The sequence below is a fragment of the Drosophila sechellia genome, chromosome 3R (genome assembly GCF_004382195.2).
Source record: "Drosophila sechellia strain sech25 chromosome 3R, ASM438219v1, whole genome shotgun sequence".
Lineage (NCBI taxonomy): Eukaryota > Metazoa > Arthropoda > Insecta > Diptera > Drosophilidae > Drosophila > Drosophila sechellia.
This window is the reverse complement of record NC_045952.1, coordinates 28248450-28271096: the sequence shown is the minus strand read 5'-3', so window position 1 is coordinate 28271096 and position 22647 is coordinate 28248450. Positions and strand designations below refer to the sequence as shown.

Sequence of the window (22647 nt, the reverse complement as noted above, 5' to 3'; positions counted from 1 at the left end):
CAACCTGCTGGCATTAAAAAATATTACGTTATCAGCGCAAAAAGCGAATGAACTAATAAAGGCAAATAATAACCCGCCTGGTTTCAAATTACTTCACTTGGCAGAGCTCCACTTCTGCCCGTAAGCAGCTCAGTATTATTGCAATTATAATTTTTAATTTCTTTTATTGCCGCCAATTTCATTTATGAAAGCCAAGTCCCAGTCCCAACTGCATTGTTCTGCCCCTCACATGCTCTCGTTTTGTCTTCCATGGCCGGCGAAATCATTCCTGCTCCGCTTAATTGCTCCGCCAGTACTCCACTCTGCACACTGCATGCCACATTCCTATTCCTGGCCAGCGGTTCCGAGCTGCAATTCGATTTGGGACCAATGCGCACCAAATAACCAAAAGATGCCTAGCTGCCTTACCGACCGAACAATCACTTTGCCCAGATCAGTTTCGGCCAGGCCAGAACATATATATACATATATGTGTGTGTATAAACATTTATACACAGATGGCAGGGCGAGTGTGTGTGCACAGTTGCGGTCAGCAGAAAAGTTCGGAGCGGATGGCGGATCTATGGATCTATAGGGTGGAAATTCAATCCGGTCTCGGCGAGAACGGGCAGCACATCTCCTGGATGCTCACGTTATGTGGCTTCCCACCTAAGTAAGCATTTGCAGGGAAAGAAAATATGACTTATGATGGATAATTTATTGATAGCTAGCATAGAATTTATATGTACAGAAGGACAAATTGTATCGCTAAGATACAATATTACCATTACCGTAAATACCATTAACTAGCTAGTTCAATTTGTAAGTTTCGTATAAGCAGTGGGACTTGAACCCGGGACCAGTGATTTTTGTACCACCACCCATTTATATGTTAAAGGTAAAGGTATGTAACTAATGGTTTTCCGCAGCTGTACCCGTCCCGCAGCCAGGCCATTAACATTGCTTAATTGAATTAGATTCCGAATGCAGATTATGAGTACCATCGCATGCTCACTCCGGGACAAAGCGAGTAGAGTATAGAACGAATTACGCCGCCACTTCCACTTCCCAGGCTCCAGCAATCCACTCCATTCCGAGCCAACCCAGCCCAACTCCGATCCCATCCCGATCCCCATCCCGATCCCCATCCCGATCCCGTCCAGCTGCCATGCAAATGAGTGCGCTCAAACGCCCGCTTATAGGGCATAAAATACAATTTGAAGTAATATCCAGCCCTTGCAATATGTACACATACATAGTTCAGTGAACCCCCAGATCTAATTAGCCAAAGTTTTCGTACAAAAGCGGTTTCTGTAATCTAATTCGATGGCGTCAGCGGCACTTTGCGGACCACGAAGCATTTCTGCGGCCAAAAACGAACAGATACTTGTACATTCGATTGCACTGGCTGGCTAGCTGGCTAACTGATTGGCTGGTTGGAGTGTGCAGCATTGGACCATTGGTATTAAAGGCCAACAATTGTGGCATGTCCTAGTGACAGCCTCGCCACAATTGCACCAATGCACCAGTGCACAAAAGAGCCAGCCAGCAGCCACCAGCGACTTGGAGTCGAGCGTCGTGCTGGAAACGTAGGAGCTGCTGGTTCATTAGTTATGCATTAAGCATACGATATGTTGTACAAGCCGGCTGCAATGGCCAAAAGGGTACATGGCCTGGCTGATTGCTTTGGCAACGAGGTGTTGTAATGGAAAAGGGTGTTCGCGGGACCTCTCCACTCATGTATTTCCGAGCTATTGAAGAGTGTGTGCTCCAAATATTTGTGGTGTGGTAAGAGAAGAGCAATCTTATAGCTAAATTAGAATGTTATTGATTGAATAACTCCATTCAGATCGATTCAAGTGTAGCCACGTTTCGGTGGCCCCGGCGGAGGAGGCACCTTTCCTGTTTTCCCGCACTTGGCTGCTGCAGTCAATCTTTTTGTGGGATGTCCAGCTCCCTGTTAACTGCGTGCAATTCGTGGGGGTTCGTATGTCGCTTAAAAATTTTAATTGCCTTTGCGTGTTTAGAAAACTTACACGTACGTATGTTCTGCGTAGTTTAGCAGCTGACCAAATGCCACGCCGGCTTTCTAGTCGCTCCAGGGGATTTGTGCCCGCAGCAGCATATCACAGGCCATTTTCACACTTCTCCACACGATCGCCAATGCTTATCGATGTGGATTAAGGCTGCTGCTAGTTTACCGGCCAATTATTACTACATCCAATACTACTAACGCTTTCCGCACGACCCAACTGGACGGGATGGGCTTTCGAATAAAACAAGGGAGTTGGATTGCTCTAACATGGGATTTAATTTAATCTAGAAAAGTGAAAGTGACTTCTTGTCTTGAGAACTATACAAAATGTATCAAATCATACTGCTTACTACTGCTAGCCTAGGATTTTCCTATGGTAACAACCCTGAAACAGAAAAGACGTTACTCGGAAAACGCTCTATATATACCCATGGGGGAGCTCACCAAAGTGGCCTCTCAAACGCATGGCGATGGCTTTCGGGCAGCCGGCACCACAATCGAGTCGCCGTCTTCAGCAGATCGGTGGTGGCCATCTCGGTATGCTTCCTTTGGAACTTGCGCAGGAAGTGGATATAGGCCACTGCCGAGCCCATGTGATTGAGGCTGCGCATGGTTTGCGGAGGCCTTGGCTTCCCTCGCTGTTGATTCTTTGCGGATTTGCACGAGGTCTTCGATCTGGACAATCTCCTCTCTGATTCCCTGCTCCGAGCGTATGGAGACTGTCTTTGGCAAGACCTTTGCTGTCCTCCGGCGGCATCGCTTTTCAAATCACAGGCCACTTTCTGTGCTGGGCCCTTGAAAACGACCGTCGGCGGCTTCTTTTAAATATACGTTTTGGATAAGTCCTTATGGGCTATATGTATATCCGATTTACCTTGCTCTTGAAAGCTTCCTTCTCAGCCGAAGACAGCTGGGTCCACTGCTTAGCCGCATAATGCACCATGTCCTGTGGAGAGAGTCCGTAAAAGCGCTTCTTGTACTCGGTCATAAAGTTGAGGTAGCCATTGTTGGTGATGCGCGCCACTTTCTGGCGCTTGTAAGTGGGGGGACAATATGTTCGATGTCTTTTTTGCCCCATTCTTTTAATTTTGTGCAGACTTTGAATTTCCCAATTTCCCCGAATGCTCCAGTTACTGTTTGCACTCGAAACCGAATTTTGACTGAAACTGTGTTCGAAAGCCTGACTAGAAACTCTCAGTTTTAGTTTTGAATAATTTGTAACTACAAATTATAAGTTGTATATGTTAGTACAAGGCCTAAGAAGTCGTGAGCAAATCAAGTTCATTTTGGAGAAGTAAATGACGGGCTGCAGGTACTCTTAAAGCCTAAGAAGTCGTGAGCAAATCAAGTTCACATTGAAGGTTTAAATGACGGGCTAGAGTTACTCTACAGCATGGTGTCAAGCAATCGTGTGTATTTAACTCGTTTACAGCAAGATCAGTGTTTGTAAAATTGTTTTTTTGAAAAAGAATTTTGATGATGGCTTCTTATGAAGCGGTTAGCACTGCCGCTCTGATTCACCTCGTCTTCCGGATATCGATAAGCCCTTGGCCACCTAGAGATATCTGTTCACCTGCTCCGAATGTGGGCGCTTGGATCTTCACGTTCGCCCTCCTGCTGCTGGCCACCGATGTGAAGATGTATCCGAATGGTTACCCACACTTGCCGTACATCATTCAGTTCCTTGTGGAGACGGTCGGATCCCTGTTCATCGTCGAGCTCTCCACATCCGTGGTGTGGTGCGGCTTGGAGAGCATGACCCACCAGCTGACCAGGTTGCTACTTTTATTCTGGGGAATGGACGGTGACACTTACCAGGCGCTGGAGTACTGGATCCTTTTGGTTCCCACCACGGCTGTGGCCAGCATCTTCCTGTACATTATGATGAGGGCGATTATAAGTGAGGACTTGATCTATGGAAAGCCACAGGTTACGGTGCATCTGAACAAGGAAGTCCTCAGACACATGGTCAGCAAGCGCCGGCAAAAACGTAGAAAGAATATATAACTGTTCATTCATTCGCGTATCAGTATTTTAGAACGTAAATTGTTCGTGTAATTAAAATGAATATTTCAATTATACTTTTTGATCACATCTGTTCAAATTCAAAAAGTCGTTAATTCTTTTTAGCGGTTACTGCACTTTAACCGGTTGGATATTACACATCACTTTAAAAAACGTTGCCTAATACTATTGTTTTCGATAACCACAGCACACCAGTTTGGTTGGCGCCCAATTAATCGATGAATCCATATAAGAAAAAGCTTTCGAATAGTTCAACACTTGATTTTAAATAATATAATTGGAATTCGATGATGATAACACAAGCTGTACAAATATATTCGAGCGCCTTACAACAACAGATAACGCATAATTTTCAGCTACATTTTTATACATAAAATCATTTTTATTCGAAGCCGATGTCACTTCGATAAATATCGCCAATATCATCGATGCATCGATGTGCCGTGACATCACTAATATGAACAGCTGAACAACAATAATCATATTTGGTTAAAAACAATTATGCGAATAAGCGCAGCCGCCTTATAGCGCCCGTGCCACACCCCCTGCGATGCGAACAGGCGACCACGCCAAGGTGTCGCCACGAATCCTGCAAGCAAGGAGAACCCAAGCCAAGAGTCCGGAGTCCCCAGTACGGAGCACCCAGAAATTCCGGGCAGAAACCCAATAAAAACATGTCTACGGAGGAGCATGTGTGGCGAGCGCACGTCGTGCGGCGCTTACGCGAGCGGAATCGCAAGGAGTGCGACAACTTCAAGGAGATCATCGAGCAAAGTAAGTATCTGGGTCGCCAGCGAAGTCACAGTTGGCTGGCCCCACATCGCACCAGTTAACCTCCGATCCGAATAGACTCAGAACTTCATGGTCACACGCATTAATTGCCCGCATCTCTTGCAGACAACCGACTGATTGACCATGTGGCGCAGCTGAAGGCGGACAACCTGAAGATCTCCGTCGAAAACGAGCAGCTCCGCAGCGCTGTGTCAACAGGTGGCACCGGCTCCAACGTGGCCATCGCCACCCTCGAAAAGAAGCTGCTCAGCCAGCAGGAGGAGCTCACAGAGCTACACAAGCGCAAGGGCGAGAACTCCCAGATGATTGTGGACCTCAACCAGAAGGTTGAGCAGCAGAGGATCATCATTTCCGAGAAGGAGCACAGGTATCTGTCCAGGCTGTTTCTCATTTTGAATACGCCAAAAAAGTTTTAAAAACAAATGGTACATAGAATGACGATTTACTGAACAGAACTGAGAAAAAGCCTTTTGTGATTTTAATAGCCCATACAACCAGTTGTTTATCGCACCCTTGATTTACAATTTTAAATTATAATTCTGCAGCGTAGAGAATGACTAATTATTTGGAGCATAAACCTTAATCTCGGCGAGATTACAAATGAAAATGCCTACTAATACATATATTTATTTTAGCCTCGTCGAACAGCAAACGAACAACAACCGATTGCGCGCGGAGGTGCAGCTACTTCACTCGAGTTTGGAGGAACTCAAGAAGCTGAACAACACCATGCTGGACGAACATACGGCGCTTCAATTGGCATTTAGCTCCCTCGAGGAAAAGTTGAGGGGAGTGCAAGTAAGTTGTCCGGATTATTGATTATTAACACTTTATTCCTACTGAACCAGAACGGCTTTGTTTCATTTGTCTATGAGCAGTACACAAAGTAAATTCTTCGTAGCGTATAAATTGGGAAAGTAAATTAAATTTTTGTAAGTTGAAGTATTCCTACTTAAGTCAGTGACCCAATGAAATGACGGGAGATTCGCTATTCGCTATCTTTTCTATTTTGCTGGGGCCATGGGCCATTTAAAAGCACTTATACCACAACAATAGACAAATCCCAAGGGTATTTTTTGCTGATCAACTGTGTGTTACTCATTGATCGCTAATTAAGTCCTCAAAACTGTTTATTCAAAATAGCGTATAGAATATCATTTTATTGGTACTTATCGAGGCTTCCGAGTCCCATTGAGCAAGTCTATTTCTACGGTATGGGGTCGGTTCGATAAATACATTGCAGATGGCTCGAATCGCTATGCCTCGTCATCTGCAGACGCGAAAAGCTTGCTATCTTTCCGATTTCGATCCAGTAGCACATTAGCGTTCAACGCGGAAAACACGAAAAACACGACGGCGCCAGAGATTTGCATATATCCCAAATATGAAAAAGCGTCTACTAAAAAGCTTTTCGTTCTCTTGCAATTCACAGGATGAAAATCGGCGTCTACTGGAGCGACTTATGCAATACAAGTCAAAGGATGCCGACAAGTTGAACGAGGAAAACGAGAGCATAATTAGGTACGTTCCATTCAGTATGATACCATTGTGATCCCATTATCATGAAAAACATAACTTATATTACTTATCTCTTCGATCATTAATGTTCATGTATATAAATGCATTTTCGTAACTAGATAGATAGGTACTAGGTACGCAGATACACATAAAATGGTTAATCGCGCAGCTTATCTAATGCTTATAAAAGAGTGATAAAAATTCCATGTAAACCATTGACAAATACACACCATATAAACGGAGTCTCTGTGGATTAGGCAGCTTTTTGCTTTAATGTTTCACCAGGCACATAAATCATTAAGAACTACGAACAGAATCGTTTGAAAGAATATTTTAAGTCATTACTACTTAGAAGGAAGGAAGATTTAATTCCGTAAATGTCAAAATATTTAATTAATCAGGGAACATGAGAATGCTTCGTAGCTTCGTTGAGTTCCAGGGCATGTATACTAGGTTATTATCTTAACTCCCCATTAGAGATTGCAGTGCCCATCCACCCGACCGCTGATCACCCACCCAGTTGTGTTAATAAACCACTTATTGCCCACCCACCCAACGTCATGCAAACAAGTTAACCGAAAAATACGGAGCACGGGAACTACCAAATCGCAAAGGTTTACGGAAACTACACGAATGCATGTAATCAATATTGACCTACATACATATGTCTTACTAACCACTTAACAAGTCGCCAAGGAGTAGAACGGACCATTTAGACGAATCTAATCGACTTTGTCACTCATTCTGATTTGCTCCTTTTATTTGGTTTAATATAAATGTATAACCGTTTTTAAACATATCTAGAAAAAGACTGCCGTCAATTTTCAGGAAACGTTCGGCTAAACTGAAACGTGACCTCGAAGACGCGGTCCGTGAGCCCAGCTCGTCCAGCAACGCCGCCTCCTCGCCCGGCGCCGCATCCTCGCAGCGCAACTCCAGTCCCGCCCAGTTCGTTGGCGGCCTCATCGGCGACGAGGACTTCGACGAGGCCGCGATAAATGGCGCCATGGAGGCCATAGGTCTCGATGATAATGAATATATTAGCGCTCGTTTTACAGCAGGCGAGATCGCCGAGAACTCGCGGGCTTCCATCGACACCCTGAAGGCCACGGGCTACCTGGGCCAGGCCAATCCCACCAAGATCCTCATGAAGTTCGAGGCCCACGAGAACGAGTCGCACGCGGTGCGCTGGAGTCCCGTGGAGCGCATGGTGGCCACTGGTGGCGCTGATCGCAAAGTCAAACTTTGGGACATTGGGAAAAGTGAGTCAGCAGTCGCACGTTGTTTATTACACCCATAAATAATCATATTGCATATATTTGGAATGGTGCCTTTTTAGATTCCACCGAACCACGTGCAGTTCTAAGCGGTAGCAGTGCTGGGATTAACTCCGTAGATTTCGATTCGACAGGCGCCTACATCCTGGGCACCTCCAATGACTACGGAGCCAGAGTATGGACAGTGATGGACAATCGCTTAAGAGTGAGTAAAACCTTTGCTTAAACACTCTAATTTGAATAGAAAAATAAATTATACTACCCTCCCGCCACTTGTTCTATACCCACAAAACCAAAACGCATTTTATAAAATCATATAGGAGGGAAAACACTTTCCACTTTCGTCATCCAGTCTAGACGCCAGATATTTTCAATGATAACATAAGTGTGCGATTTGTGGACGCGATTGCAGGCTGAACTTTTGTACTAACTCACTCGTCTACCCCATTCAATTCCACGAGGCATTAGGTTTTTAACTTCTGTATATAATAAACATGGGGAATAATAATTTTAAGAAGCAATTCTCGTTCCCGCGATGAGTGTGCTCCAGAATGGTCATAACAAGACTTTCATTTTCCTCCCTGGCTGCGCTAAGCAGATTAAGAAACCGACTTCTTTGATGCCTTGATTTATAAAGAATTTCTCAGCCCTCGTGATGGTTCTCGTTTCGCCGTTTTGTTTACTCAAGTTGGAACGCACATACATATAGCCACACATTCATAGCAATGTCAATGTTTATAAATAAATTTTGCATGTTTGCCGCTTTCTAGCTCGGAAAAAGGCGAAAGGCAAACAAGTAAACATTACAGAGACGCGGATGGCAAACAAAATAAATAAATACAGCACTTCAACTATGATATACTCGTATGTGTACCGAGGTGGTGGACCCGTGAGGTTCATCTTGGGAAGGATTGGAGAAATGGTTTCATGCCTGGGCAAGATTTCGTAGAAATTTAATGGTAACTGCTGGAAGAGAATTCTTTCAGCCACTGAGTTTCAGCGCGCTAAGTGAACTTAAAATTAAGAAATAAGCGATTGTTAATTGGAGCCTAAGTGGTCTACCCAGTTCTTGCTACCCATATTGCAACATTTAAGTGCGTTTATCGCACGAATCGATTTCAATTGGCGGTCATAAATAAGAGTTGTCTTTGAGTGCCACGCGGGGAAACTGTCCATTGGCCATTGGCAGTTGGCAGTTGGCCTGAATTGCAGTGGAATAATCTTTGCTGGCCCAAGGTTCATCTCTCGCCTGGTCAGGCCAGATCCGCAACTTCATCCATTTATGCTGCACATCGTCAACATGCGAATGAACATACAAGTGCGGTTCTTCCTGCTTTTCTCCGCCAGCTACAGCTCCAGCTCCAGCTGCATCCCGATCCCCCCAGCGGATCCCCAACCCGATCCCCATCCCCATCCCCATCCGTGTGATACACCGACTCTTCGCTTCTAACTGGTATTTCTGGATTGACATTTAAACGGTTCTTTTGCGCACAACTGGAAAAACTGTAACTGAAGAATAGCGCCGCCGATCTGCAGCATTGAAATGAGCACACTGTCTTGTACGGCCTCTGGCCACAATGCGATCAAACCGAAATGGCCAACTGATTATCATCATTAATATTAGCCACTTTTTGCGATTCACACACCGTAATCGCCGGAAGTTTATGCGGGCGATATTCCATTAATCAGCGCGTAGCACCTGCTGCTGAAAGATGCGAAAGCGATTTGCATAACTCAATCAATCATAAGTCGGAATATATTAGCCAAAATAATGTGATCGCTTGTTTACATCGATCGATATGCCTTGTAAACAATATAGCAAGTTAGCTGTTTATGCCAACGATGTATTCAAAATGTTTTCCAACTCGGAAGCAATATTTATATCTATTAATTAGCCATGTTTGAAACTAAGAACATCAGACATTCAGCAAATTCGGGTCGAATGGCAATCAGTTTTGGGGCTTAAAAGACTTAATTTGATTGGACATTAATCCAATTGAATCAATCGCTCGTTCAGCTGCTCACAGGTGTTGCTGTGATTTATGCTGCTGCTGTTGCATTAGACTACGGCCATAAGTCATGCATTGGAAATGTTTTGCTAGTTTATGGCTTGGAAAAGAGGACATTTCCACCTTTGCCACCACGCAAGCATTCCGATCAAATGCGGAGTAGCCTGCAGTTCGGTTTCAAACTCACCGGTTTGCGGACAACACGTTTTCGAAGCCAAATCAACCGCTGGCCAGGCACCTCAAATAAGACGTTTTAAGAGAACGTTTCAATCCAGGTTATTAGCTGCAAACCGGCTAAGATGAGCTCGACTGGGCTCTTTGCTCGCGCCAAAGACGCTCTTGCCATCCAATTCTTCGCTCTCGAACTCTCCACTTCTCGGCCGCAAGCTACGGTCAAACATGTTTGAGCCACCGCCGCTGCGAGGTGGAGGCACTGGTTCGCGATCCCAGCGATCACACGGCGCGTACATTGACCGTTCGACTTGACCGGTTGCCGGTCGAGAATCGGACTCGGATGCTCTTCGCTGGCTGGGCTGCTGGCCGAGAGAAAGAGCGAGCGACTGCACCTATAAGGGCAGCGCCATGGAACGGCTTTTACCAAGCAATTAGTAAAAGACTTTTATTATTTATTTAATAGGTTTAGCGGCTGCCTTCAAATGTCTTCAAAGGGCTCGGCAGCCATTGGTTGCCAGCTGCTGCGATTTATAGTGCTCTTCCCAGCGCCAAAGTATTTCAAATATCAGATTTATGTATGTAGCTGCATGCAGCTTCCGCCGAATGTCATAAATCAACAATTTCGCTGATACGCAGGAAGTCTTTTTATCGGCGGTTTACAGTTCTCAAAGCGAGAATCCGCGCTCCACAGTGTCAATGACACGGGTTCAGGTGGCTCCAAGATAACGGAGTGGCACTTCGAAATATGTCCCACCATGCGACGACCTACGTCAATGAATTTTCCGCGGCAGTTATGCGTGGTGTTTTTAGATCCTGGTTTATAACGCCGTAATTAAATGTCTGTGGTCGCTTTAATGTCTGTGGACACTTTTTAATTGCACGCCGCGTTCTAGTGAAAGATACTTGGCCCGGCTAATTAGCCGGTTTCCAGGTGAAGAGAGGGTATGCCCGCAGAGGTGTTGGCGGGCGGTCTGCTGGCCCGAGTTACTCATTTAATGGTTCTTTCGCTGCCCGCCAAGATGCTGGGTCGGGATCTCTCTGTAATGCCTGCCCTATAACGTAACTCCGCACTAACTGTTCGTCTCGACCTCTCCGCCATTGAAGCACACGCTGACGGGTCACAGCGGCAAGGTAATGGCCGCCAAGTACGTCCAGGAGCCCATCAAAGTGGTGACCGGTAGCCACGATCGCACTCTGAAGATCTGGGATCTGCGCAGCATCGCCTGCATAGAGACGAAGTTCGCCGGTTCCAGCTGCAATGATCTCGTCACCACCGACAGCCTCGGATCAACGATCATCAGTGGGCACTACGATAAGAAGATCCGGTTCTGGGACATACGCACCGAGAAGCAGGCGGACGACGTCTTAATGCCGGCCAAGATCACCTCCCTGGATTTGTCAAAAGGCGAGTGCTGAGTGCTAGCTGATCTGGCATGCCATCCTAATCCCTACTACAACATGTTAATTCCACAGATTGCAATTACCTCATATGCTCTGTAAGAGACGATACTATTAAACTGTTAGATTTACGCAAGAACCAAGTTATATCCACGTTTACGTAAGTGTGCGCCAGCCAGCCAGTCATATTGCCTTTATATAACTTTATACACATTTTTTCACCATTGCAATCACCCATAGAAACGAACACTTTAAGATCAGCTGTGATTTTGCTCGAGCTTCTTTCAACTCGAGCGGCCTGAAGATCGCTTGTGGATCGGCGGATGGCGCTATATACATTTGGAATGTGAATGGGTTCCTGGAAGCCACACTCAAGGGACACAGGTGGGTAGTAAAAGTTTAGTGATGCCTGGCGGGCCTTGTTGGCTTGGTTGGCCTGGCCATAGCATCCAGGTGAAGTGCTTACTTCATTATGGCCGAGTGCTCGGCCCATCCTTGTTGGCTTAATTGCGATTAATCCTTGAATGCTACGATCTCTGCTCCCATTTAACAGCACCGCCGTAAACGCGGTCAGTTGGAGTCCCAACAACAACCTGCTGGCCTCCGTGGGAAAGAACAAGCGCTGCACCATCTACTCGGAGTCATAGTCCTAATGTTGCCATACACGTCACTCGAGTCAGTCGGATGCAATCCAATTCCGAAACTGAAACGCTTAAGAAGTCAGAGCAGTGCTGCAATCTGCTGTACATAGTAAATTCGGTCGACGTTTTAACAACCTTACTTGATTATTTTATTTATACGTGAATCGGATATAGTATGCAAATTGTATCAATTCATATAGTGTTAGTCTAAGTACATGTTTTCCTATTGTAAAAATAAACACACATGCATATTGGGTTGCATATACGAGCAATCTAAGCAAATGACTCGCCTCTGAATAGAAATTAAATTGGGGCAACCCAATAATTCCGCTGAGTGGCCTTCATAGCAGCTCTTGGCTGCACGGAAACCAGTTGCCTCAAGCGACAGTACTCGTCGTATGTGCTCTTCCTGCTGCACCACCTGTCTTTTGGCCATAAAGCTGCAGAGGAGACCGGAGACCGCGCCGATTTCAGACAATAATGCTCAGCCAGAAAAAGTCTTATGCATCCTTCGAACGTGATGCATTTTAATTTCTGCATAACTATATATGTGATCAATTCTCGGCACGAATGCTGCTGTTTTGGAGCTGTGCTGATCTCCACTGTGGTGTGCCATTGGTGTGCCAGCAGAAAACACATCCAATTATTTCGTGTGCTGACGGAGCACAATCGACACTGGGGAATCTCTAATTGAGCGAGGAAAATGGCCACGGCACCATCATTACAAATCTAACGTACATTCATTTTTATCGCCTTGCATGCATGCCTTAATTAAGAATCTTTCCAGATTATGCCTGAAAAACAACTACAGCTTGGCGTTAAGTACCGCCAGCGATCTGGAATCTCGTGGCGCTCCCAAGTACTGCCACCACTCGAGGTAGTGTCGTTGAAGGCGCATTGCCAAGTAAATTAATTGTGAGGAGAGGCATCCAGTCGCCTGGAGGAGCCAGCCCATCCAGCCCAGCCGACTAGAGTGACGGGCAGACGTTCGGACTTGGACAGGAGTCACTTTCCCGTATGCGAGAGCGCTCCTCCAGCAGATAAAGATACAAATCTGCACGAAGCCTGTTTCCTGTTCTGCTGAGGGTGCATTTATTTGCATGATTCACACAAGCGCTCAGCCTAACGATACTTGTACAGCTGCTGTATGGATCTTCGTACAGGTGTACATCATGCATACTCCATACTCCATACTCCGCACTCCACACTCCACACAACTCCATAATGAAGACGGGACGCGTCGAGTTGCTGGGAAAAGTTGAGAAAACAAGCACGACATTTGGACCTTCTGCCCACATCGAAAAGTGAATCGCTGGCTTCCCTGACTGGCCTCTGCGCCGAGGATCGGGACTCGTGCATTTTGGGCGACTCTAAGTGAGCATGTTCCTGGAAGCCCTCGACTCGCGTTTACAGTTGGATGCATTCTCAGTGCCATCGAGGTATAAATAATAATTCGCAGGTGTCTGCATTCCACTGCCTGCGATTCGCACAATTCGTTATGCGTGGGTAAATGGCTGCTAGACTCCGAGATCAGACCAGCTCATCCATTCCCATTCCATCCATTCATATGCTGCTCCAGATGCAGACAATCAAAATGATAATGTTTCCCCTTTTGTTCCACCGATAGAAAGTCGATTTCCATATATGAAAGCCAAATTTCAGATATGTTTACTGCATAAGCAGTTTGTTCATTTGGTTCATTTCACTAGTGACGAAGCGCACCTCACCCCGAAATAAGCACACAGCGTGGGCAGTTCATTAAAAATCTTAAGTTTATTAATAATAATAAGATGAGTTCGTTCCGTACAATTAGAGGGGAAATGCAAACAGCAAGCTGCTGTCACTGATATGCAATAAATTATAGTGCTTAACTAGGCTAGTCGCATTCGATACAGGAAAGAGGGGGAGGGGGGAGTTATGGTGGTTTGTTCGAAGGGTAATGTAATATGCATTAGTTTTTACAAATGTCAACCAGTCGACTTCCGAAGTCGCAAAAGGAGTTCAAGGAACCCACGGGCTGTCGAACTTCCTTTGCAAGTAGGGAACGTGATCCGTTGGGGGAGTACTCAAACCCAAAACGCCGTGGCTGCCATGCAAGCAATCTGAATTCCACCGAGCAAGACACGCAGATTTGAATCTCGTTTTCATTTCATTTTCTCTAAAATCGTGCACTGACTAGATAAGGCAAATATAGCGGATGTTGTATCAGGACGACGGGTATTCGGATATTCGGATATTCGTGAATATTCGGATGGATATTCGTGAATATTCGTAAATGTTGATTGCACCTTGTGAAGCTTAGACGTCTATGTAGATTAATGGGCATATGAAGTTGCTTAGTAGGAGTGCTGGTACGGCTGCAGCTTCTGGCGGCGCTGGTAGCAGTACGTCCAGATCGCGATCACGGCCAGCTGGGTCAGCAGGAAAATGGTGGCAGCCGTGATAAGACCTAGTGACGAGGAGAGAGTGAGAGAGCATAGTGGTTATTAGTATATTAGGCCACTAATCCGGTCATCTGCCAGCTGGCAAAGTGGTTCTTTAAGACGCGGTTTATGACCAGCCAGCAAGTGCTTAAAGCTTACCAATGGCGTTAACGCAGAATCCGTGACCCTCCTCGTTGGCAGTGAATGTGGTCTCGTTGCTGTCGTAAAAGTCTCCGCTTTCCTGCTTATCTTGCTTGAATCCGAACTTATCCGTAATCTGAATGGACTGAACCAGCAGCATGTCGCTGGGGGCGGACTTCTTTGAAGTGTCGATGTCGCGACGTGGCCTCGGATGATCATCTGTGTGCGAACAGGTTGTGGAAAGTTATAGCAAGAGAAGATGGATGAGACTCTCAGATGATCTGTGATCTCACCTGTGGTGTTGAGCGATCTGCGTTTCCGACCGTAGGACAACAAGGACCTGAACTCGCCGCTGGTGTCCTCCTGCTCGCACTGGACGGGCTCGCAGCTGGGCATGCAGGGCGTGACCAAGGCGCGGAACTGGACCACCTCGCTGGAGGGGAACTTGAAGGCATCGAAGTTGGAGAGCAGCATCTTGCCGGAAACCGATCCCTTGTAAATGGGACCCATTATGAAGTGGTCGGTCGGGCAGCCATTCGAATCGATTAAGGTAATTTCCGAGTTATCCACGCCATCCATGGCCACCAGCTCCCGAATGAAGATCTCGTAGGGGCTCTGCTCGTCGACGATCTCGAACTTGAGGGCCAGCGGGTCGCCCACCTCGGCCGAGCGCATCATGTCCGAGCCGTCGCGCGAGGTAATCCGCATGATGACGTTGGGCGACTCCACAATTACCTCCTCGGACAGGGCCGGCATGATGTCGCCGCGCACATCCAGGTCGACGCCATTGCTCACCGACTTGTTGGTCAGGTCGTACTGACAGGCCAAGGCCAGGCCCAGATCAGAGGATGTCACAATCATGTCGTGGTGCTGGATAATTATATCGTTCACATAGCGCCCGGCGGTGCTCTGGCGCACATTGCACTCCAGATCGTGGTAGTTCATGCGCAGCTCGAAGTCCAGCGCGCTCTTCACGTCCACCGAGCAGGACTTGGGCGATCCCTTGGCGTACACCTTGCCGTTGAAGAGCTTGGAGGTGCGGATGCGTGCCAGCATGTCCCCGCCGCCGCACTCGATGGTCACATTGTAGCAGGAAGTCAGTTCATAGGTCGACGCCTCGGGCACCTCCAGGAAGGGCTCCTGCACATCCGTCAAGGTGGCACGACTGTGATGGGATAATCTGCACACCATGTCACCCGTGTCGTTGTAGTCGTACGAGTGGCACCTGAGTTGGATGGAAATGGCAAGGATGGTGTGATATGATATCGCCTTCAATCAAATAGTCTAATTGGCAGACCCAAAGGGGCTACTCCCCTGAAATCCCCCGGGATCAGGGAGAGCTGCTTATAATTGGACCTGTTACTGACCTATATGGCGAGTTGAGGCACAGTTCCCGGCACTCGTCAATGCTGCTGACTTCTTGGTAAACCGAGTCCACCGTCTTCAGTATGCGACCAGGTAGACGTTTGAATTCGCAGAGCTTGTTGGGTTCATCGACACAGTGATTTTCAAGGTAATCCGACCCTTCGTTCACCTGGAAGGCCTGGGAGCCGGCCAGAGTCAGGCGATCCATCTCGCTCAGCTCGCAAGCTCCCGAGGTGCGATCGTAGTTGGCAGATCTGCAGGGGACATACATAGTTGAATATGGAATAATCGGTTCGGGTTGGGGGTTGGAGTTTTCTGCTTCACTTGACTTTGTTGAGGGTGGAGTTCGGGTGTTCGGACTGTACTGCTGGGAGCTACACCTACCTGCATGTGAAGTCGTTCTCGCCGAGGCAGAGTTCAAAGCACTCGCGTCTTGACGCCACCGACACGGTACGCTTAACTTCCGCCTTGAGCTTGTAGTTCTGAACACGATCGACGTACCAGGCTCGGGAGCAGGGCTTCACGGACAGGCATGATTTTTGGGCATAGATAGTGAATACGGGGAACTGCGACTTTGTCAGGGCACCTTCGTAATGATTGTGATTAAGTCGCGAGCTGGTTTGTTTAGCGGCGTAAGTAGCTTACCCGGTAATTGATCAGCATGTGCCGAGAAGAGCACGCAAAGCCCGGTCTCGTAGTTCACTGACTGGCAGGTTTTGTTCTTCCTACAGGTGTCCAAGCAATCAGTGAGCATTAGCGTGCCCGGCTGCGAGTCCATCAGCTTCTCGGGCGCCGAGAAGACGTATCTGGCGAAGGACTTGTCAGTTGAGCAGCCATTACGGTAGGGTAGCAAGCACCCGTCTACACTTACCCTGTCACAATTTCAAAGCCCACCAGCTCGGGATTGCAGTCCACGGGAGCATTGTCGTAGTAGATGCTATCCTCCTCGGAGCCCAGCGAGCTGGACGAATCCGAGGCGGCCGGCAAGTCGAAGCCCGAGTTGCGGGTCTCCACGTTTTCCGCGGGCCTCTCAGTCCTATTGATTTCGGTGGCGGCTTCCTTGGCGCCGGGCCACTCCGTCTTGTCTTCAATCACCTTACTGGCATTCGGAGCAGCGGCAGTCACCGATTCCGCGGCCTGTCGTCGGATTCGCAGGTGCTCCTTGGCCGTGGCCGCACTGTACAGCATTAGGGCCAGGAAGAGGTGTCGCAGTAGGTTTATCTTGGCCATCTTTAGAGTATCTATCACTGGGCCTGCAAGAAACAAGTGGCTGCTGAGTATCTAAAGATACGAGGTGCGAGGGCTGTTACTTAAGATACTTTATCTATCCTCAAACTTTCCAAACCCCCTGAGTTCTGAACCAATAACTGCAAATGGGCCTATACCTGTTTATAGAACATCTTAAATAAGCAAACATTGTACTGGCCCATAATCGTAAGGCATAACGCTAAGCTTTATTTATAAAGCGCGCCAAATTGACTACGCAGGCGCACTGACTCAATCTCCTCAAATTAATTTGTTTGCCATAAGGCGTAACGCGAATTACGAAGTCGCAGAAACAATATCACGGCCAGTTACTCCACTCCACTCCACTCCACTCCATTCTATACCGTCGGATCGGATCCATTCCGTTGGGGAAACGGAGCTCACGTCGATGACCCCGTGCACTATTCACCAGATTCGCCACTATTCGCGATCCCCTGATTTTTTCTGGTCCGCTGAGCTAAACTCTTGCGCAACAGCCAAGTTAATGGGCATCGCTTATGATTGACGGTTGCGCTGGGGAGACCATCAAGGGGTCATGAGCTCTAATTTTTCGCCAAGTACCATGTAGAACTTGTTTCGCCAGAACCTCAGGAACCCGAAGGAACCTCAGGAACTGAAGGAACATGGGCCAATAGGAACCCGTAAGGAATGGACAATTTGGAAAATTATTAATACAAATACTTGCGAGGCGGGACAACAATTCAATTATAGAAAAGAATATTATTACGAAAGGGAATACATTTGGCTTTCGAGCCGCGTAATTGCCATTGGCGAGTATCTCGTTAGGAACCCACTTGAAGCATGACTTATTACCATGATAACTGTATTAAGAGAAATATGTACATAGTTCCAAGCTGGCTAGCTGCACAGTTATTCCATCAGAGTTCTCATGAATACCCATGTGTGCAGAAACATCGGTGGGTAATAAATACGGATAGGATGGCATACGGATTCGGATAGCTGGTATGTAGGAAACGCATGACTGCCGACGCACCAGACACACTAATCCGCTGTGGCGACGTTCCGACGTTCCACCCAAAACCGAGCTGCTCCATTCTTTCGAGATGATATTTAGAAACGTACCGTTAATTCACCCGGGTGATTCATGATTCATAAACCCTGCAGCGTTCAAAACGAGCCGTACTTAATTAGAGATAAAATGCTTGAAAGACTTTTGAATTCTGCTTTATGTTTTTCCTTTCCTCCGTGGATTCTGGCCCGGAATGGCATGAATACGAATATGTCGGGGTCCGGTGCACATGACCATACAGCGTTCGGCAATCGGCATTCGGCAGTGCCATGTAAAGAATGGCCACTCAGGAAGCTGCATTATAACGAGTCCATGACCATGTTATTGTACAAAAATCTTGTAGAAAGCGGCAGAAGAATTGGGTCAATGATTATCGTCAAAAGCTGTTTCTGCCGACCATAGACACATGCATGTACATGGCTACATGGCTACATAGCTAGATGGGTATGGGTGCTGCGCCCGCAGCGATCAGGTCGAGCCCCAACCCAATCCCAATCCCAATCCCAAACCGAAACCGAAACCCAACCGGTATCCAGTGGGTATGGGGCATCGACATGAACACCCCAAGGAAACAGCGCCGCCTAACTGTGTCGCTGATCACAATCGATTAGTGCGAACAGTCGTTTATTGCCCAAATTACTGTTAAATGCTCGTAGTTTCTGCGGGGCCAAGAATGCGGGGCCCCACTAAGCGTTCTCCCAACCACAGTGGGTTTCGGCTACTGCGAAGTCTACAAAAAGGAAAATGGGGGATAGGCCAACTATGCGTGGATGGGCAGTAAGAGTAGGGACCTTGGAACTCCTCTTTTCTAACTAGAGAAATGGGTTAGTCATCATAGTCTGCATGGTACTTTCAAATTGGTAACAAAGGTAGGGCGAGATTAGATGAATCCACCTTGCAGAAACAGACTTTTTATAACAATAACTAAGTGTAAAGAATACTTCTCTTCAATATGCCGCTTTGTGCATATGCTACTACTATCTAGATCAATCAATCACACATCACAATAACGCTTTTGGGTTCACTGTTTTGGGCCAATCAGCACTTGTTAACTGTTTAGCACTTTCGAACTTTTTCTTTTATTTAACTGCCTTTGTTTCTGCGACCTTACAGCGCTTTTGGGCTTTTTTTATGTCGAAGAGCGTCTACACCCCTTCTGACCGACTTCGGCTCCATTCACATTCAGCCCAATTCCAGGTGCATGATGTAATTAAACGATCTGCCAAGCGTCAATAGAAATCCGATCTTCGAGAGGGACCGCGCCAAAGGTGAAAACTTTCACCATTCTGAATGTGTTAATGACTTCATTTCTCCGGTGACTAAAGCCTGCCAAAATTTTAACGGCAGGTATCACACTGTTAGATTAATTTTCCATTTGCCGAAACTTCGAATGTGGCCAATTTGGGATTCGTGGGATAATCACGGGACCGCTAACGAACTACTGTGCTAATTTCCAGCTCTTAGGATTCACTGACTCTGAGATTTCTGCCAATATGCGTGAGTATCTCAGAATTTGGCCAAGAAGTAGGCATCCGTCGGTGGGGAAATCCCATTCCATGACGGACGTCCTAATGTTTTGACGGAAGCCACAGACTGGCTGCAGAACCTTGAAGAATTGTGAGGAGTGGCGAAGAATCGCGAAGAACGTATATGTAACTGGGGCTGCAGTCTTTTGAGTCTTTTGCATTCTGCACAGTTTTTCTCAGCTTGCTGCGTTTTTGCAGTTCACTTTTTCAGAATGATTGTCTCCGTTTTTCAACGCTGGCTTAGGCATAGTCATCCGTCAGTCCGATCACTGCCGTTTAAGTAAACCGGTTAACGTTTTTTGTTCAGATTTTTCTTAGTTATTCCTCAGTCGGTGCATCGGGTCTGCATCTGCTGAGTAGCGGTTCGATCGGAGGTGGAAGAAGCGCAGCTCTGTTCCCACATCATTACTCATGATGTGAGGCATCCCAACTTCTTCGTTTCAATGTCCATATTCATAGTCATATCCATATCCATATCGCCAAACAATTACCTAATTAACAAGTTGCCTGAGTCTTTCCCGAATTTCAGCCTAGTCACAAAACACTTTCGCAGCCCAAGATCTTTCGCAGTGGGAACAAGGGAGCACCGAACTTGACCATTCGATGGTCGCCGCAGAACTGAAGTCTTCCACGCCGCCGAGTGACTTGTTATAAAAATTAGATAAAGAAGTTCTGGGAGCAGCTTGGCTGGCGAAGAAAGAGAGAAGGCGCGAGAGAGCGGGACACAGTTCGTCGTGGAAGTGGAATTCTTGCAAAAGAAAGTCTCGGGGCGATGGATGTGGATGATGCTCGCTGCCGAGAGAACCTCAAACAGAAAGAAATTGTTAGCATGGTAAACACACTCGTGCTTGGTGATGGCGATGGTGATGGTGAGGTATCACCTGTGGCGGGATCTCTACACTCCGAACTCGAACGTGTTGGGGATGCAACCATGGTGATTGCGGTCAACGATCGAGAACAATGTGCACCTGTCTGCGCTCTTCGGCTCTCTTTGGGCCTGTTCCTAACATTGGTAACATATAAAGTTGGCATTATGGCTCCTCGAATAATTTTCTTATGGGCCTGTTAGCGCCCAGGGCCGCCAGAAAAGCCACGCGTAACAATGGGTTTTGGCTTATAACTGTCGCTTGCGCTTTTACTATTTTTCACTTTCACTAATGAGAAGTGAGGAGTTGGGAGTGAGGAAGGTACGTACGCAGGTGCCGCGTGAAATCGCTCGTCACCCATTTTCTCCCATTCTAGCCTAATCGGCTTAGGCCAAATCCACCATAACAATTTGTGTGGGCTTAGGTTCGGTGTTTACTTTTACTCCATTTCGACTAGCCCCCATCCCCCATTCCCATCCCACTGGCTGGAGATCAGTGATATCTGCCGATCTCGAATAGCCCACGTTATTGGCGGGGACAGCGCTTTCGACGTGGATATGCCAGTATGCCAGACCAGCGCTAGAATTGCCCATCAAACGGTGTTTGATTTCCAAATTTATGGGTCAAGCCAATGCAAATCAGTTGCCGAGAGTCCGTTCGCCGAGAAACGGGTCGTGCTTTGATAACAAATTGGGCAAATAATAGATGAGTGGAGGCCAGATTTGGCCATTAATGCTATTGAAGAGATATACATTTTTAAACAGCGAGAAGAATCGGACCAAAGAAAGCCCTAGTTATTGAAAGATGATTCATGGCAGATGCGAGGCCACTTACCCTTGGAGCACCTCAAGCTACCAAGTATACCCTAATTTGATCCATAAGTCCATTCTTTCCTGGCATTTGAACTATTTTGAACTTCAATTAGTCCGTCTCTTAATAACTGACGGCACGAACGGAGTTTAGTTACATATATATTCTGTCTGTCGGCGAAGCTGAAATCTTCTTTTCAAGACAGTTGCGAGATAAACGAAACCTCTTCCTAATTACAAAGTAATGGGCACTTATTGAAATGCTTTTTCTCATTATTTTTCACGTTCTTCCGTACTTAAGTTGCGATCCAAAGACCGCACATTCCTACTCTAAAGCGATTCTTTCTCCGTTTAACTGCGAATGATGTACAAGTTATGGTGGCAATTGCTTCTCCTCCAGGCTTCTGGGTGTCTATCTCTGGAGAGTCGCCCAGATCCACGCATAGTCGGTGGCTTCCCAGCCGATATCGCCAACATTCCGTACATAGTGTCCATCCAACTGTACGGCATCCACCATTGTGGCGGCTCCATAATAAATAACCACACCATCCTAACGGCTGCCCATTGTCTAACCGGAGTCCCGCATCGCCTGCTGAAAGTTAAGGTCGGCGGAACGTCGCGCTACCGGAAAGATGGGGAACTGTTCTCGGTCGCTGACCTGCAAACCCACGAGAAGTTCAATCCCAAGACCATGGACTATGACATCGGTGTCATCAGGTTGACCAAGAACCTAACGCTATCTAGAAAGGTTTGAAATACTCTCAGCTAAGATGAGTTAGTTCAACAATTTGCTCTGTAGGTTAAGGCCATTCCCATAAATCCCGAGAGAGTAGCCGACGGCACCTATGCCACCATTGCCGGCTGGGGATTCAAGTCCATGAATGGTCCTCCCTCGGACAGACTGAGATATGCCCGAGTGCCGATCGTGAATCAGACCGCCTGCAGGAACCTACTTGGTAAAACTGTGACGGATCGCATGCTCTGTGCGGGCTACCTCAAGGGCGGCACAGATGCCTGCCAGATGGACTCCGGTGGACCCTTGTCGGTGAGGGAGCAGCTGGTGGGGATCGTGTCGTGGGGAGTGGGGTGCGCCCTGGCGGACAAGCCGGGCGTTTACTCCCGCCTCGATGCCTTGTATCCCTGGCTAGACCAGGTCTTGAATAAGTCAAAGTAATGCAACGTACTTGATTCGAGCAGTTTCACTATTTTAGCAGTTGGCACCCATGAAAGACGCATAAAAATGTGCAAGTAAATGCTTTCTCGCTTAAAGTGAAAAAATCTACGCGCATTTAATCTCGTACACAATAATAAAAACTTTTAGGTTCATTAAAAGCCAATTTATGAATAAAAGAAAGCGAAAAGAGTTTATGATG

At 47.0% G+C, this 22647-nt stretch overlaps 5 protein-coding genes across 8 annotated transcripts; 3 read left to right on the top strand and 2 right to left on the bottom strand.

Annotated features, from left to right (window-relative positions):
- Positions 1 to 2266: 2266 nt before the first annotated feature.
- On the bottom strand, positions 2267 to 3213 carry LOC6612756 (protamine-like protein 99C). 2 transcript variants are annotated; one of them, XM_002037223.2, is made up of 3 exons: positions 2889 to 3213; positions 2459 to 2832; positions 2267 to 2399 (listed from the first exon to the last, which is right to left on the bottom strand). In XM_002037223.2, the coding sequence occupies exons 1-3, from the start codon at positions 3090 to 3092 to the stop codon at positions 2375 to 2377; spliced, it is 603 nt and encodes a 200-aa protein (XP_002037259.1). In that variant the 5' UTR covers positions 3093 to 3213; the 3' UTR covers positions 2267 to 2374. The 2 variants fall into 2 exon arrangements, with proteins under 2 accessions (XP_002037259.1, XP_032578775.1); XM_032722884.1 differs by having other exon boundaries at positions 2459 to 2829.
- Positions 3214 to 3322: 109 nt separating this feature from the next.
- LOC6612755 lies at positions 3323 to 4126 on the top strand. Its single transcript, XM_002037222.2, has one exon. It carries the CDS (start codon positions 3491 to 3493, stop codon positions 4019 to 4021), a length of 531 nt encoding a protein of 176 aa, XP_002037258.2. The 5' UTR covers positions 3323 to 3490; the 3' UTR covers positions 4022 to 4126.
- A 364-nt stretch (positions 4127 to 4490) lies between these two features.
- On the top strand, positions 4491 to 12133 carry LOC6612754 (autophagy-related protein 16). Of its 3 annotated transcripts, none has more exons than XM_032721118.1 (10): positions 4491 to 4813; positions 4937 to 5198; positions 5467 to 5629; positions 6264 to 6352; positions 7178 to 7611; positions 7689 to 7831; positions 10914 to 11214; positions 11283 to 11367; positions 11448 to 11591; positions 11761 to 12133. In XM_032721118.1, the coding sequence occupies exons 1-10, from the start codon at positions 4714 to 4716 to the stop codon at positions 11852 to 11854; spliced, it is 1815 nt and encodes a 604-aa protein (XP_032577009.1). In that variant the 5' UTR covers positions 4491 to 4713; the 3' UTR covers positions 11855 to 12133. The 3 variants fall into 3 exon arrangements, with proteins under 3 accessions (XP_032577009.1, XP_032577008.1, XP_032577010.1); XM_032721117.1 differs by having other exon boundaries at positions 7154 to 7611; XM_032721119.1 differs by lacking the exons at positions 4491 to 4813; positions 4937 to 5198; positions 5467 to 5629 and adding an exon at positions 5706 to 5763 and having other exon boundaries at positions 7154 to 7611.
- Positions 12134 to 13602: 1469 nt separating this feature from the next.
- Positions 13603 to 20218, bottom strand: LOC6612753. Its single transcript, XM_002037220.2, has 8 exons — positions 20091 to 20218; positions 16649 to 17030; positions 16423 to 16583; positions 16162 to 16363; positions 15780 to 16031; positions 14706 to 15637; positions 14431 to 14631; positions 13603 to 14297 (listed from the first exon to the last, which is right to left on the bottom strand). Exons 2-8 carry the CDS (start codon positions 17005 to 17007, stop codon positions 14185 to 14187), a joined length of 2220 nt encoding a protein of 739 aa, XP_002037256.1. The 5' UTR covers positions 17008 to 17030; positions 20091 to 20218; the 3' UTR covers positions 13603 to 14184.
- Positions 20219 to 21560: 1342 nt separating this feature from the next.
- LOC6612752 (trypsin alpha-4) lies at positions 21561 to 22638 on the top strand. Its single transcript, XM_032721560.1, has 2 exons — positions 21561 to 22022; positions 22074 to 22638. Exons 1-2 carry the CDS (start codon positions 21636 to 21638, stop codon positions 22446 to 22448), a joined length of 762 nt encoding a protein of 253 aa, XP_032577451.1. The 5' UTR covers positions 21561 to 21635; the 3' UTR covers positions 22449 to 22638.
- Positions 22639 to 22647: the final 9 nt, after the last annotated feature.